The sequence below is a fragment of the Lepus europaeus genome, chromosome 12 (genome assembly GCF_033115175.1).
Source record: "Lepus europaeus isolate LE1 chromosome 12, mLepTim1.pri, whole genome shotgun sequence".
In the NCBI taxonomy this organism is placed as follows: Eukaryota; Metazoa; Chordata; class Mammalia; order Lagomorpha; family Leporidae; genus Lepus; species Lepus europaeus.
The window spans coordinates 12,745,044-12,762,768 of NC_084838.1; the positions used below are offsets into that span (position 1 = coordinate 12,745,044).

The following is a 17,725-nucleotide window of genomic DNA, read 5'->3' on the forward strand; positions in this document are numbered from 1 at the left end:
ACAAATATTTCTAAGCTTCTCTACTTTGATTTTTATTTTGCTGAAATTATTTTCATCAGGGTCAATTCTTTCTTACATAAGTTTTATACTACCAGTTTCATTTACTAATCAGGTTATAAAATTCTGTCTATTACGAAGTCTGCTATTTTGTTTTGCTGGCAATTATATTTATCAAACATAATTTAGGGGAAAGCATACAGATATTAAGATCTTTCAGATTTGATTCTTACATCATTTTGCCTATAACAAGTTTGTCTGTCTATATGTAGTTTTAGCCAGTTTCATGATTATTTGTCACAGTAATATTTGTTATGAATTAGAAACATGATTGGGAATATATTATAGCTATGAGCAAAGAACATCAGGATAAATACATTGGTTCAGTGGGCTGCAATATTTTTGGGATCAAAATAGCAGAATTATAACATTCTGCTTCATGTCAACATTCTTTATATAATAAAGAATGAAGCATGGACATCTGGGGGAAATTTCTGTCAAAAATGGAATTAAGATACAATTTGGTATTATCTCCTTCTTTGATAATGCTAGATATTGTTCTGTGCTTATATAATGCCAAACATAAAAATGGTTATATGTGAAAGGCTAGACTATGAATGAACAAAGATCAAAACACTTGCTATTTCAAAGGAATCTTTTGATAACATGGGTAGTTAATTTATCTCTCTAACAAAGACTTTGCAATGCTACCTAAAGAATCATTTACTCACCTGATTTTATTATATGACAAGTTGAGTTCCCGTAACTTCAACAGCTTATCCACTTTCTCAATCTTCCCTATTAGATTACAGCTGAGATTCAGTACTTCAAGTTTAATACATTTTTCCAAATTCTCGATATACTAATTGGAAACAAACGAGTAATTACTTTACACAACCGATGCATTGACACAGGGCACACTGAACTGAACTACATGTGTCAGCAGCTACTTTTAACCAACCCTTACTGCTCTTGCTGACAATCCCTTTGGTGCAGCTCTCCTTCACCAAAGGTAGTGACGCAAAAGCTGCCAAACTTTCCTTGTCCCTCAGTGGATCACTGACTATACAGTAAAAACTTCAAGACTATCCAACAAGCGCTACCATCCCCTTTACCTCAACTTGTCTACGCCTCCCTCTCCACCACTCCTCCTTTTTAAATAGCTTCCTTTCTTTTGAGTTTAAACTAGATTCTTATGCTCTTGCATAACCTAAGTTGCCTCCTCCCTGATCCCTTGCATATTCAACTTCTCTCTCCTGGATCTTCCCCTTAAGTTTAAAAGCAGTCATTTTCCAACAAATATTCATTATGTACTTATCGCATACAAGGCATGGCTACAGGCAATGGGGATAAACCAGTGCACTAGACAATTTCTCCCTGCCACAGAGTGCTGATGTTCAATATTCTCAAATTTCTTCTACATAAAACATGTCACCCTACATAAAACATGTCACCCTGCACTAAGCCATTATCTTATCTCCCTTAATTGCCACCAGGGTTCTCTCAGAATTATCTACATTTGCTTATTTGGCCTTCCATTCACTCCCAATTGGAGTCATTTGGATTCAGCATATACTCATATATATATTCTACTACATCAACGTATTCAAATGGTTTTCTCCAAGATTACCATTCATTCACCCATTCTACAAATATTTTTCAAGCATGGATTTTGTGCCAGGAGCTGTTCTAGGTACTAGAAATATAGTGGTGAATAATGAAAACAAGGTACTTGTTCTCATTCATCAGGACAAACAGCAAACAAATAATTAAGCATGATTTCCAGGTAGTGAACAATACTAACAAGAAATAAAAACAACACTGTAGCAGATCCAAGACGACAAGAGGGCAGATTTTTTTCTGTTCCATTCACTGCTATGCAGCCCTACAGCCTGGCACATAGAGGGTGCTAAATAACAATTTGTCAACTGGGGCCGCACTGTGGTGTAGTAGGTAAAGCTGCCACCTGCAGTGCCAGCATCCCCTATGGGCACTGGTTGAGTCCTGGCTGCTCTGTTCCAATCCAGCTCTCTGCTATGGCCTGGGAAAGCAGAAGAAGATGGCCCAAGTCCTTGGGCCCCTGCACCCACGTGGAAGACTCAGAAGAAGCTTCAACACTCCTGGCTTCAGATCATCCCAGATCTGGCCACTGTGGCCATTTGGGGAGTCAGCCAGCAGATGGAAGACCTTTTTCTCTGCCTCTGCCTCTGTAACTCTACCTTTCAAATAAATCAATCCTTAAAAAAAAATGTCAACTAAAAGATGAGAGGGAGTGACAGAAGATAACTAATGGTGATTGGGTGTTAAGAGAAGGTCTCAAAGAAGAAGGAAGCTAAGTTGAGACCTTAATAAGAAGTTGGCACCATGAACATCAAGAGGCAGAGAATACGAGGCTGACAAAAAAAATAGAGACCTAAAAGAATGAATTTGGTGGGTATGAAAAAACAGATGGAATTGACATCTAAGTTTTCATCTTAGCTAACTCTTCTGTGACATTTCATATCATCCTTTCCTGCCTAAAGCTGCCTTCTGCTGGTCTCTATATTCATACTTTTGAATTTTCTCCTGCCCCAACAGCTCCTTCAGGCTTTTTCACTGGATTGACTCTCCATGCATAAGCTCTAATTTTCCCTTTCACTTTTAGTCATAGGCATTCTTCAGGTTAAGCTCTAAATTCTCAGTGATTGAAAACTAAGTGCATTTACTTTCACTAACATAATATCCATCATAATTACATTGTACTATTTACTAATTCAGTATTTCATTTTTGTAACTTTTAAATTCCAGTATATTTCCTTTTTCCTTTCACAAGACCTCAATGTATTCTTGCAAAAATTTAAACTGAAACGTAAAAAACTCTTCATCAAGCTACCAAATCTCCTTAACCCTTACCCCCCAAAAATCTCACGGCTCAAAGGTACACACTGTAAAGAGGCTGGTGTATATACATTCATCCAGATCCTTCTATTCATTTACATCCATACACACACACATAGAAAAATAGAATTTAAAAAGTGTTTTAGAATTTGTGGGTTTTTTTCCCCCTGAATCTACTGTGGACATTTTCCCATGTTAAAACATAGAAATCGGCCGGCGCCGTGGCTTAACAGGCTAATCCTCTGCCTTGCGGCGCCGGCACACCGGGTTCTAGTCCCGGTTGGGGCGCCGGATTCTATCCCGGTTGCCCCTCTTCCAGGCCAGCTCTCTGCTATGGCCCGGGAAGGCAGTGGAGGATGGCCCAAGTCCTTGGGCCCTGCACCCGCATGGGAGACCAGGAGAAGCACCTGGCTCCTGGCTTCGAATCAGCGAGATGTGCCAGCCGCAGTGGCCATTGGAGGGTGAACCAACGGCAAAAAGGAAGACCTTTCTCTCTGTCTCTCTCTCTCACTATCCACTCTGCCTGTAAAAAAAACAAAAAACAAACAAACAAACAAAAAAAAACACATAGAAATCTAACTCATTTTACCAATTAAAAAAAAACTTCATCTCATTTCATGGTATATTTAACTATCATTAACCAATCCCCTTTCATTTTAATGATGCTTAATTAATATTACTATATTGAATTTTTTTAATACATGTGCATAGACATCAAGGAGAATTTATGCGTTGGTGAGTGTAAACTCAGTTGCTGGATAAAAGAATAAACATCTTTGAAATTTTGATAAATACTACTATGCCATCTTTCTAAAATGTTGTAACAACCAGTATGCCTACTAAAAACAAATGAGACCACTCATTTCCCACACCGTCCTGAACAATAAAATAATCTTTCAAGTCTAGTCCATTAGATGTACAAGATGGAAAACAGTATCAAATTATTTTTTCTTTTACATTTGTTGAACATTAATAAATTGAACACTTTTTCAGGTTAATATTGGCCATGTATACCACTTTTTGAACAGTTCATATTCTTTGCACATTTTCCAATGAGCTGTCTCTCACTAAATTGTTGATCTTAATACTGCGTGTTACATACACTTTTTTTTTTTTTTACAACTTGTTTTAAAGATTTATTTATTTTATTTGAAAGTCAGAGTTACAGAGAAAGAGAAGGAGAGGCAGAGGGAGAGAGGTCTTCCATCTGCTGGTTCACTCCCCAATTGGCCACAAAGGCTGGAGCTGTGCCAATTCAAAGCCAGGAGCCAGGAACTTCTTTGGGGTCTCCCACGTGGGTACAGAGGCCCAAGGACTTGGGCCATCTTCTTCTGCTTTCCCAGGCCATAGCAGAGAGCTGGATTGGAAATGCAGCATCTGGGGCCCAAACCAGTGCCCATAAGGGATGCTGGCACTGCAGGTGGCAGCTTTACCTGCTACACCACAGTGCCGGCCCCGTTATGTACACTTTAAACATTATTTGCTAGTTTTGTGCTTTTATCTTTTGTAAAAATACTTCTCATTACACACAAAATTTAAGTCTTTATGTAAGCTAATCTGCCAATATTTTCCTTTGTGGTATTAGAGTTTGGGTTTGCTGAGGAAAGCCTTCCACATACTAAGATTTAAAAAATATTCTTCTGGCCGGCACCGTGGCTTAACAGGCTAATCCTCCGCCTTGCGGCGCCGGCACACCGGGTTCTAGTCCCAGTTGGGGCGCCAGATTCTATCCCGGTTGCCCCTCTTCCAGGCCAGCTCTCTGCTATGGCCCGGGAAGGCAGTGGAGGATGGCCCAAGTCCTTGGGCCCTGCACCCGCATGGGAGACCAGGAGAAGCACCTGGCTCCTGGCTTCGAATCAGCGAGATGTGCCGGCTGCAGCGGCCATTGGAGGGTGAACCAACGGCAAAAAGGAAGACCTTTCTCTCTGTCTCTCTCTCGCACTATCCACTCTGCCAGTCAAAAAAAAAAAAAAATTCTTCTACATACTTTCATGATACTGAAAAAAATTTGAGAGGTAGAGAAGGAGAAACAGAGAGAGAGAGAGAGAGAGAGTGCAGGAGCGAGAGCGAAAGCGAGCACTTCCATCCATTAATTCATTCTCCAATTGCCCACAACAGCCAGACTGGGAAAGGCAGAAACTAGCCCAAATGCAGGAACCCAGTTACTTGAGCCATCATCACTGCCTCCCAAAGTCTGCATGAGCAAGAAGCTGGAGTCAAAAGCCAAAGCCCAAACAAATGCAGGTCCTCCACTACAGGAAGCAGGAGTCTTAACTTGCATCTTAATTACTGGGCTAAATGCACACCCCTCCAGATACTTTAACAGAATTTTTGCTGGTGGGTCTGTTTTCATTTAGCTCTCTGCCCTTCTGGAATTAATTTGTTAATAACATGTTAGGAATCTAAATTTTATTTTTCCAATTAAAAAAATTAGGGCAGGGCTGGTACTGTGGTGTAAAAGGTTATGCCTCTGCCTGCAGGGCACAGGTTTGAGTCCTGGCTACTCCACTTCTGCTCTAGCTCCCTGTAAATGCACCTGGGAAAGCAGTGGAAGATGGCTCAAGTACTTGGGCCCCTGCACCCATGTGGGAGACCTGGAAGAAGCTCCTGGCTCCTGGCTTCAGCCTGGCCCAGTCCCAGCCATTGCTCCCATTTGGGGAGTAAACCAGTGGATGGAAGATCTCTCTCTTTCTCTCTGCCTTTCAAATAGGTAAAAAAAGAAAATCTTGAAGAAGAAGAAGAAGAGGAGGAGGAGGAGGAGGAGGAGGAGGAAGAAAAGGAGGAGGAGGAGGAAAAGGAAGAAGAAGAAAATCCTGTGGGTTATCTTATTCTTTAAAAAAAAAAAAAAGAAAGAAAGAAATTAGAGTATATGTTATATAGTCATGAGTAAAGTAGTAAACATTCTAGAGCAGGGATAGCAATTTTTTTTTCTATAAAAGGCAAGGCAATAGAGTTTTGCTTTTGTGGGCCATAAAATCTCTGTGGTAACTACAGATGCTCCTCAAATTATGATGGAGTTACATCCTGAAAAACCTATCATAAGCTGGAAATGCAGTTAATATACCTAACCTACCACACATCATAGCTTAGCCTAGCCTACTTCAAACATACCCAGAATACTCAAATTAGCCTAAAAATGGGCAAAATGATCTAACATAAAATCTATTTTATAATAAAATGTTGATTATTTCATGTAAATTATTGAATAACATAGTGAAAATGAAAAACAGAATGGATGTATAGGTAAACTTCTGGACTATTATGAAGTTGAAAAATCATGTTAGACTTTTCTATATCAGGGACTGTCTCTACTAAGTTCTGTTATTGTGATACAAAAAGAGACACAGATAATGCCAAACGAGTTTGGCTGTATTCCAATAAAACTATTTACAAAAGCAGGAATCGTATCTAATCTGGCTGGGAAGCTGTAGCTTTCTTTGTCTAGAGGTAGTCAATGTACAGAACAGAACACTGGGTAATGGGAGCTTTTGAATTTAGAGTTGCCAATACTTCTGATGTAGAACTTTCACTGGAAATGCTGAAGAGCCGATTACAAATTAGGTGACATCAGGATGAAATCTTCATCTTCTTGTTTCTTTTTTGTAGTTTTAAGGCACAAGAAAATTAAAAACAATGTTTAGATTCAGAAGTTTTTGGTAACTCACCCTAAATTTCTTGCCACCATCTTTAGAAAGTGAAAGGTTCAGAGATTTTACCAAGGCCAAATTGTCTTGTTTAGTGAGTTTTTTAATGAGGGCCTCTGTAATGTATCGGACACCTGCACATGAATCAGCTCCTGAAATTACAGAAACAAATCACTATCAAGAGAGGGCAATATAGTTATTCTGAAAAACAAGTCATTTTGATGCTATATAACACAATTTAAATATGAAAATAAAATTTTTAAGAGCTGGCTAATTCTAATGTTTTAATAATATTTTAGTTTCTAGTATTTGATAATCACGATAACAGTTACTTTTAAGTACTAGCTGTGTACCAATTGTGATAAATGCTTTATATTTAAAATTTTTTTAAAAAGATGTATTTATTTAGTTGAAAGTCAGAGAGAGAGAGAGAGAGAGCGAGAGAGAGAAATTCTCCATCTGTTGATTTGCTCCCCAGATGGCCAGAATGGCCTTGGCTGGGCCAGGCTAAACCAGGAGCTAGGTGCTTCAACCTGGCCCCACATTGGTGGCAGAGGCCCAAACACTTAGGTCATCTTCTGCTGCCTTCCCCAGGCCATTAGCAGGCAGTTGGATGGGAAGGAGAGCAGCTGGGACATGAACTGGCGCTCATATGGGATACCCACATTGTAGGCAGTGACTTTACCCATTATGAGGACAATGCCAGCCCCTCATGACAGTTTTTAAAAGTAAACTGACACTACTTGTTAGTTTTTTAAAAAATTCCAAACAAGGGACAGCGCCATGGCTCACTTGGCTAATCCTACGCCTGTGGTGCAGGCACTCCGGATTCTAGTCCCGGTTGGGGCACCGGATTCTGTCCCAGTTGCTCCTCTTCCAGGCCAGCTCTCTGCTGTGGCCCAGGAGTGCAGTGGAGGATGGCCCAAGTCCTTGGGCCCTGCACCCACATGGGAGACCAGGAGAAGCACCTGTCTGCTGGCTTCAGATCAGCGCAGCACGCCAGCCGTAGCGGCCATTTGGGGGGTGAACCAACGGAAAAGGAAGACCTTTCTCTCTCCACTGTCTAACTCTGCCTGTCAAAAAAAAAAAAAAATTATAAACTAAAGTTCAAGAACACAGAAATTCTTAAACATACGCTTTTCCTGATTTATCTTCCTAATGAGAAACTCTAAATTTGTTGGTATTTTAAATAAAGAAGACCAAAACATATGTTACGGAGATAAAGTATTAACTTGATGTATAGCACACCCTGTCTTAAAATCTTCTTGGATATTGCTGTCAAACAACGTTAAAGCCATATTACATTTAACAAAAATAACCATAAAAAAAAAAAAAAAACTGCCTCTTAGTTCTTGCTTTAGGAGTAAAGAAAAAATTAATCCTGGGTTCAGATCCAGGTTGTGGGCCAAAGATTCACTTTGTTTGCTAGTAAGTTAATTTAAATTTATTTTGGCTCAAAATGATATCAATCAAATTAGAAATAATGTGCCAATCCAAATAGCATAAAGGGCAGTAAAATATAAACTCAATAGTGATAATGTTTATCAGATCAGATATTCAAGTAAACAGAGTTTGATGGCTGTGATTTTATGACTTAGCAAAGAATAAGGCACTTCTGAAAATTGACTTCCAGACTAACAGAATGCTTTAAGGAACAAATAAAAGGGGCTGGCACTGTGGTATAGTGGGTAAAGCCACACCTACAGTGCTGCAGGCATTCCATATGGGCACTGGTTCAAGACCCGGCTGCTCCACTCCCGATCTAGCTCTCCGCTATGGCCTGGGAAAGCAGCAGATGGCCCAAATCCTTGGGCCCCTATACCCACATGGGGTACCTGGAGAAGTTCCTGGCTCCTAGCTTCAGATCAGCACACCTCTTGCCATTGAGACCATTTGGGGGAGTGAACCAGAGGATAGAAGATCTCTCTCTGCCTCTGTCTGTAACTCTGCCTTCCAAATAAATAAATAAATCTTTAAAAAAAATGGTATTTCCCATATATGGAAATCAGTCCATCAAAGATAATCAGTTGCTAATATAAGTATCCTCGCACAGCCCAAGTATGAATAATATTTTTATACTGAATCCAGGCATTCCACTTTGAAGTGGACAATGTGCCCTCCCACTACCTCAGAAGGCTGGCAAGTTTGGAGTATAAGCTTTATTGCACAGGAAAGAAAGCTTCCTTTTTCTGGAAACTTCACACCCCTAATCCTTTCAGACACCTTTACCCCCATCCAGAAACCTCATTCTTTCCAATGTCCTCACACAATTTCTCTAAAATAAAAACAACAGACTCCTGACTTCGGCCTGGTCCAGGCCTGGTTGTTGTAGCCATCTAGGGAGTGAACCAATGGATGGAAGACCTCTCTCTCCATCTTCCTCTCTCCCTGTAACTCTACCTTTCAAACAAATGAATAAATCTAAAAAAAAAAAAAAAAAAACCACACATCAAGAATAAAAAGAAAAAAAAAACCCAATAGGATATTAGGTTAAATGTTACATATGAACCAAAAGTATAAGCTCCCTACTACCCTTTTCCACTTGTAAGTGGGGTCAGACAAATTCTTAGATTAACAGAGATACCTTTATGGTCTTGGTAGTCCAAAAGCATACCACTTTCATCTGTGAAATCCACTTGCTCACACCACTGTCCTCCAGAACAAAAAGGCAAAGCCTCAGATCCAAGTAAAGGTGAAAGTGACCTAGATCTCATATTGGACATAAGAGATGGTGGACTACGAGAGAGAGATGATGGCGGCACCTTTGCTCTGGAGATGACTTTTTGTTGAAGACCTTTCTTCATTGCAGCAGTAGAGCCAGGAGGCCATCAAAACCTGCAAGAGTTATTAGTATATTTAACAAGGTTAACCTTTTTAAGAGCTATCAAAACTATTAATTTATTTCTAGAACTTTCAAGACTACAACTCAGAGGCTGTAGATGCCAGGACCCATATTACTTGAAGCTTATGAAGCATTATTTCAGACACAGCTGAGCACCTTGTTAGAGGGAAGAGAGACCTCCAGAGGGTCTAGTATTGATAATGCTCCAGGCGGTGCTACCTATCATTTGTGTTCTCAGATCATTGGACAGAACTAACAGTCACCAGGCCCCTTCCTAGGATGCAGGAAGCTGAGAACATCTGGTAACCAGCAGTATTTAACACTGAAGAGTCCTCCTTTCTTACTTAGACAGTATCTATAAAATAAACTGTAATGTAACTTAACATGTTAATGAACTGAAAGCCTAGCTTAGAACTATACTTTTGGGACAAATAGCTGAGCCTCAGCCAATCACAGGAGCAAGCTTCAATCACGGGCAGACAACTGATTAGACCATGTTCAAATAAGGCAAACACTGAGCTATAACTAAGCAAGCTGGTTTCCTTACCTCACTTCTATTTTCAGTTCATAAATGAAGCCTGTCCAGGTTGCAAAGTAGAGTTCTCTGAACTATTCTGATTCTGAAGGCTGGCCAATTCATGAATTATTCTTTGTTCAATCTAAGCTGTTTTAAATTTAATTTGTTTAAAGTTTTTCTCTTTATAGGTATATGTTTAAAGTTTCTCTCTCTCTCTCTCTCTCTCTCTCTCTCTATATATATATATATGTATATATATAAATATACACAAACATATCACAGCTACTAAAATTTTCGGGATCTGTATAATAATAGTGTCTTTTGCATGGTAATATGATGATTGGTAGCCAATAGTCTCAGTATAGAAGCTAACTGCTAGAAAGCCTTTGGATTAAAGGGTTGGGACTCCCTCACCCCAGCTTCCAGGGAGGGGAGAAGGGCTGCAAGTTGAACTGATCACCAATAGCCAAGAATGTAAGCAATCATGCCTATATAATCAATCTCCATAAAGCCGAAAATGACAAAGTCCAGAGAGCTTCCAAGTAACTAAACAGGAAGAGGTGCCTGGAGCTTGGTATGCTGGAGAGCGTGGAAGCTCTGTGCCACCCCTCTCCCCCCACAGCTTGCCTATACTTCTCTTCCACCTGCTACTATCTGAATTCTTTATAATAAGTGGGTTAATGGAAGTAAAGTATCTCCTCGAGTTCTATGAGCTACTCTAGCACATTAATTGAATCCAATTATGGGTTAATTAATTGAATCCAATTATGGATATGGGAGGTACGAATTATGGCTGGTTGGTCACAAGGATGAATGACAACCTACTACTTGCAACTTGCATATGAAGTGAGTGGTAGTCCCATGGGATGGTGGCAGGATTGAACTGAAGAAAAGGACACCTAGTTGATGTCCAATGGAGAAGTTGTTGGTGTGTGGGGAAACAAGCCCCACAATCTGGCGTCAGAAGTGTTGTATTATATGGTGTGTGAGAGGTGAGAACACGAAAACCACTTTGGATTTTTTCTATCTCTATTTATAACATACCTTCACAGGCACATGGGTTATTATACAAGGTCTGATTACGAAGAAACTTTTTTTAAAATGGTTGAAGTATACACAGTACACACACACATACACACACACAAGCTTCCATTAATGTATTCAACCACCCAGCACTCAGCAAATGTCATGCCCTTCAGTGATCATGTGGTCATTCCAGGAATGCTGATTTTGTCCAAAAGGTTTCTGAAATTCCTCTCTGGGTCCTGCTTTCAGAACTAATTTTTAAGTCCCACAAGAAAATCAAACCTATAACTTTAGCTAAAACTTTTTTTAAATTTCCCATTTTGATCACTAACTTTATTCAGTAAACTTGAATTCAAATGAATTTTGGCTACTTCCAAAACTCTAATATTCTTTGGGAAAAAATGGATTTTCTAACTACTCAAAATTCCAAAGGATATAAGAACTGTTCTTGAGTGTTCTCCATGTACCAAATACTGTGATGAGCTCTTTATGTGTATCACCCATTGAAAGAACCAAATACTTGGGCTGGTGTTGTGGCACAGTGAGCTATGCTGCCACCTGCAATGCCAGCATCCCATGTCAGAGTCCCAGTTCAAGTTCCAGATGCTCTGCTTCTGATCAAGCTCCCAGCTAATGCACCTGAGAAAGCAGTGAAAGATGGCCCAAGTGTTTGGGCCCATATTACCAATGTGGGAGACCCAGATGGACCTCTGGGCTCCTGGCTACAGCCTGGACCAGCTCCCACCACTGCAGCAATTTGGGGAGTGAACCAGCAAATGGAAGCGCTCTCTCTCTCTCTTGCTCTATTCTTCTGCCTTTCAAATAAATAAATAAATCTTCATTAAAACAAAAACAACAACAAAAAGAACTAGATACAACAACTCTAGGATCAGGTGTTATTACTTCCCATTTAACAGATAAACAGGTGGGGCACGCACTGTGGCACAGAGGGTTAAGCCACCTCCTGCAATACCAGCATCCCATATAGGCACTGCCTAGAGACATAGCTACTCCACTTTCGATCCAGCTCCCCATTAATGCGCCTGGGAAAGCAGCAGAAGATGGCCCAAGTACTTGGGCCCCTGCTTCCACACGGGAGACTTGGAAGAAGCTCTTGGCTTCAGCCTGGCCCAGCCCTGGCTGTTGTGGCTATTCAGGAAGTGAACCAGCAGATGAAGATCTCTCTCTCTCTCTCCCCCTCTCTCTCTTGTTCACTCTCTCTGTGTGTCTCCCTCCTTCTCTGTGATTCTTTCAAGTAAATATATAAATCCTTAAAAAAAAAAAAAAAAAAAAACAGATGAAGAGAGTAAATCATTTGTCTGTATCTCCATAACTAATTGTAAGTTAAGGCTTAAATCCCAATTAAATTCCAAAACCCATGCTCTTCCTTATCAGCCATACAGCTGACTGAGATTTCTAAAGTCAAAATTATGTTTGCTTTGTTCTCTAGGACCTAGCCTGGTGCCTAACACAGACTGCAAATAATGCCACTAAATGACTGAATTAATGGATGACATATACTATAAAAACAATTCCTGAAGGAAATCCAGAAAATTTTATACGAAGACAGAATCACTGAAACCACAACCTGGCCTCTTAACGTGACTGATCAGTTGGAACAACTCTGCCACATCTGTTTGTTAAAAGTCGACTGTTAATTCTCAGACATGCATTACCATATGGCTAACTGCCTCTTGCTAACATTGTACTTAGCTATTTTAGGCTGCAAGTGTATATGTGTCTGAACTTCTTTATTTTCTCATTCTGAACTATCCATATGATCAGAAAAGCTTCCCCCTAAGTTCACACAACTGCCTCTTATGTCATTATCACAAGGCTTTTGGTCCTAAATTCAAAGTGTGGAAAACAATTTTGGGGTCTTATATCACACCCTTCTGCCATTCTACTGATTCTGTGCTCAGCTGTACCAGCATCCCCCTTCTATGTAAGAATATTACTCTCAAACTTCAGAAGAGTTAAGAGGTGTATGCTTCCAGTGGTCAAATTTTACACATTCCTGAGCAAAATGGATTAATGGATGACACACTATCATATATGGTTTTCATAAAGGCAAGAAACTTTAAAAATAAAAGAGGAAGAACAGGGTCCAGTCCCAATTTCATATATCCTTCTCTATTCCATGGCATTGTGCCAGTTGGAGTCCGGGCTGCCCCACTTTTTTTAAAAAGATTTATTTATTTATTTATTTAAGAGGTAGAGTTGCAGTCAGTGAGAGGGAGAGAAAGAGAGAAAGGTCTTCCGTCCGTTGATTCACTCCCCAAATGGCCGCAACGGCCAGAGCTGCGCCAATCTGAAGCCAGGAGCTTCTTCCTGGTCTCCCACGCGGGTGCAGGGGCCCAGGGACTTGGGCCATCTTCTACTGCTTTCCCAGGCCATAGCAGAGAGCTGGATGGGAAGAGGAGCAGCCAGGACTAGAACCAGTGCCCATATGGGATGCCGGTGCTGCAGGTGGAGGATTAACCTACTGCGTCACGGTGCTGGCCCCACTGGGCTGCCCCACTTTTGATCCTGCTAATGGGCCTGGGAAAGCAGCAGAAGATGGCTCAAGTCTTTGGGTGCCTGCATCCATGTCGGAGACCTGGAAGAAGCTCCTGGCTTCAGTCTTGCCCAGACCTGGTCATTGCGGCCATTTGGGAAGTGAACCAGCAGATGGAAGATCTCTTTCATTCTGTGTCTCTCCCTCTGTCTCTGTAATTCTGCCTTTCAGATAAACAAATCTTTAAAAAAAAAAAAATAGAATGGAGTCCAGAAATTAAGATTAAAGTGCAAGACTAAGTGATGGTTCCCAAATCACAGTGCATTCCCAGATCCCCTGGATTGCCATAGCTCCTATAAAGCCTGGACTAACAACAAGTGTATGTAGTCTACCTTATAGAATAGCTAATTCAGTGAACTGGGCTTCAGGATTTACAGTATTTGAGAATGGTTAGCATTATTTTAGAGAAACTATGCCCAGAAGAGCTAAATCCTGCAATACAAATTTAGGAGAGGAAGGGGTTAGCGCAGTGGCTTAGTAGGTTAAGCATCTGCCTGTGGTGCTGGCATCCCATATGGGTGCCGCTTTGAGTCCTGGCTGCTCCACTTCAGATGGCCTGGGAAAGCAGTGAGGAATGGCCAAAGTACTTGGGCTCCTGCACTTGTATAGGAGGCCCAGAAGAAGCTCTGGCTCCTGGTTTCAGATCAGCCCAGCTCCAGCCATTGAAGCCATTTGGGGAGTGACCCAGAAGACAGAGGACCTCTCCCTCTCTCTCTCTCCCCTTATCTGTAACTGTCTCTCTAGTAAATAAATAAATCCTTAAAAAAAATTTGAGATGGGGATGTAGTATGACCCTCAGATGTTGTCTGTAATCACATTAACAATGAATGCAGACCAAGAGAAAACCACCAGGAGGAAGTGATAATCAGAATCCTATGATCAGACAATGAAACGCTACCCATCTTGGCACCTCCAAGCCAAGACACTTGCCCTGATCTAGCAATCCTGTCCATCACAGCTCAGGAGAGATGGCAAACTCCACCTCTATCCAGGCTTCCCTAACATTCCCAACTTTCCATCTTCTCTGACCTCCAAATCATGCAAATCTTGATAGTCCCAAACCTTTCACCTCTCACTCTTCGGGCCACCCTAACATGCAATATCCACCCCCCTTCCTTAACTTCCATCTCTCTCTCCATATCCTTCCCTCTAATTCTACTTTGTCCTATGCCCTCCTACCTACTGAAATACTCTTTAACCCTTTCTAGCCCCTTCAAATATGCCAATTCTACTCAAATATCCACCCATACCTCTTCAACCCAAACTAAGGACCTACCTACTGGCCTTTTCTAACATCCAGACCCCTGTGTCCTTCTCCATCCTATTAACAACTTGATTTCCCCTCCCCCATCTTCTCATCGGTTCATTTTACACCCTAAAATCCAAGCTTCATACTTCTTTCCATTAATTTATTTAGCTATTCAGTTTTACTGAGCAACTTTTACATGCCAAGAACTGTTCTAGGCCCTAAGACTACAGAGCTGAGAAAGCAGGGTATCTAAGGATTAATAACAAGATTGTATTTTTCCTTTATACATGGTCTCTGCATTAAGTAGTCTCCTTTATAACACTTGTAATACTTAGCGAGTTAAATTATTTGCAAAGCTACTTGATTAGTGCCTGTTTCTCCTTAGGCTATAAGCTACAAAAGAGCAGAGACTCTATTTTTCTTTTCTGTTTCTATTTTTCTTTGCTGTTCCACAAAACTGTGTTGACAGAGGACAAGGCTAAATCCTAGAGATATTGTCAAAATTAAATTCTCATAGATGCTGTACAGAACCAGAATTATTGACCTCACTTAACAGGTGACAGTTAGCAAGTAACATTTGAGAACTTAAGATTCCACAATTGGACGGCCTGAGTTCACATTCAGATTTTCCACCTATTTAACCTCTCTGGTACTCAGTGTCACCACTTTTAAACCAGGGTTAACTGCACACCAGCTACTGAAAATTTTCGATGAGTTAGTGTACATGCAAAGTACTCAGAACTGTATCTGACACATAGTGATCACTCAACAGTGATTATTATTCTCAACAAGGAAAGGTTAAGGAACATGCCCCGAGTCACGGGGCCGCGGCTAAATAACACAAGGTGGCAGAATAAAGACTTGAACCCAAGTCCGTTAGGTTTCAAAATTCGCTCTTCCCCCTTCTTTAAGCACTTCGTCCCAATATCTCTGTCTCCAGGTTCTTCATCCTGACACCCGGACACCTGTCGGGATACCCAAGCCATCCTTCACCCAGCCACTCCCACACACCTGGCACACCGCAGCCCCTCATTCCGGCGGGACCCCCGTCCTCGTCGGCGCCGCGCCCCAGTTTCCGCATTTCCCACACTCCAGCCGTCCGTCCTGCCTCGCCCCACCACCCCTACCTCCTCTCCTCTCCCCCGCCCGTTACTGCACCCACCTTCCCACGCCCGTTGCGGGCCCTCCCACCCTTGGCGTCCAATCCCAATTCCCAGGCAACACGCCCCCGCCCCGGCTCCATCGGAGCCGGCCCAGCCCACGCCTGGCGCCGGCCTTCTCGCCTTTGCCGCCAGCCCCCGCCGCTCGCTCTGGACCCTGGAGGACGGCCTCGACCCGCGCAGCACTCACCGCCTGGGAGCCCAACCGAGCAGCCCACGGACCGAGGCGGGGCGGGAGACGCGCGGGCCTCTCCTTTCAGGCGCCGGGCGGCGCGGGAGCCATTTTGTTGTGTTGTGCCGGTTGCCGAGTGGCCGCGCGCGCGCGGTGTGGGCGGGGACTGCTTGGCCACGCCCCCCGGGGCCGTTGGGAGGAGTTTCCCCGTCGTCTTTGCCGCCTCGGCTGCCCGCGCGCGCCTTGGGCCGCCTGGGTGCGAGGCTTCGCGCCGCACGAGCCCGGCGGGCTGTGGCGCCTCAGCTTGCGGGTCGCGGCGCCTTGGGGTGCGGAGTCCCTCGGAGGACAGGTTCCTAGCGGTGCCAGCCTGCAAGGCCATTACCTCGCTGAGTCAGAAAACAACCCGAGTGCTACCGGCCGGCCTTGACTTCCTGTGCCTTGCCGCACGCCTCTCCCGGCTGGGCTATTTCTGAGGCGAATTCTATTCCTGAGGGACCGAACCGTCCGGACGCAACTGCATCTCAGAGCAGAGGCAGGTGGGGCGCCAGGCGCCACAGGAGGTCGGGGGAGCGAGTCCAGCCGGGGGGCCTGCGACTGGTACTGTGGAGTGCAAGCGCCCCAAAATGTACTACGTTCGCTGTATACGTTCAGCAGACATCTTAAGAGAATTTAGCAGCCGTCCGGATGCCCCGGGAATGCCATGCGTTTTTCTTTTTTGAAACGTTGTCACCAAGAACACCTTGCACTCCAGCCTCCCAGTTTCCCGGATAAACGCGGCAGGCCTTGCCGTCCAAGGCTGTGCTATGCTGGCTCCGGAAATCTCGGTGCAACCCCTGCCTCCACTTTTCTGTATTTTTATCTTACGGCGTGTGGCTCGAGAGTCTCAGCCAGCATGATCCTTAACTTCATTGTGTCGTGCTTTAGCAGAGTTCATGGCCCCTCTTTATAACTTGATGTTACTTACTGTTTGAAAGAGATCTTGCATCCGCTGGTTCACTCCCCAAATGCCCTGAACGGTCCTGGCAGGGCCAGGTGGAAGCCCGAACTCCATCTGGATCTCCCACATGGGTGTTGGGGACCCAAGCGCTTGAGCCATCACCAGCTGCCTCCGAGAGTGCACGGTAGCAGGAAGCTGGACGGGCAGCAGAGCCCTGGCTGGAACCCAAGAATTCCCATGTGGATACCGCCCAGACAGCGTCATAAAACCATGGGCCAAATGCCCATCCACACAGCTTATTTTAGAAATTCCATCTGCTTGTGTCTCTGTTTCCTCATCTATGGGATGGGATAAGGTTTTCTTGATAATTATAAAAATACATTTGAAGCTATCTAGAACAACGCCTACCTAGTAAGTTTTCAATATGTTTTATTACTAGGCAGTTGTTTGCTTGAAGTTCTATCTCGTCCTTGGCTTGAAAGAGTTTAGTCAAGGAGTGTGGGGATGGAGAAAAATTCGCTTGGCAAAGAGCACAACTTTGCAAACCCCAGGGAGAGAGAGAGAGAGAGAGAGAGAGAGAGAGAGAGAGAGAGAGAGAGAGAGAAAGAGGTGAGGGGAGCTTGGCAATGAACTGGATCTTAATTCAATATGAATGGACTGAAGCATAAGTAGCATCAAAATATTAATTCAGTATGGTTGGCACCAAAATCTGGAGTGGAGAAGTTAAAGTAGGAAGAGGGACGTTAT

At 42.9% G+C, this 17,725-nt stretch overlaps 1 protein-coding gene across 3 annotated transcripts in view; it reads right to left on the reverse strand.

The window, feature by feature from the left end:
- Nucleotides 1–16,146, reverse strand: part of CNTRL (centriolin) — a 101,910-nt gene extending 85,764 nt beyond the window's left edge. For 2 of the 3 annotated variants that reach the window (XM_062207647.1, XM_062207646.1), the window contains exons 1-4: nt 16,060–16,146; nt 9,103–9,353; nt 6,540–6,670; nt 729–859 (exon numbers count right to left, since the gene is read on the reverse strand). In XM_062207647.1, the coding sequence (XP_062063631.1) occupies nt 729–859; nt 6,540–6,670; nt 9,103–9,322 (482 nt within the window). In that variant the 5' untranslated portion in view covers nt 9,323–9,353; nt 16,060–16,146. The remainder of the gene's footprint in view (nt 1–728; nt 860–6,539; nt 6,671–9,102; nt 9,354–16,059) is intronic. The other variant, XM_062207648.1, reaches the window with a different exon arrangement.
- Between the last annotated feature and the right edge of the window lie 1,579 nt (nt 16,147–17,725).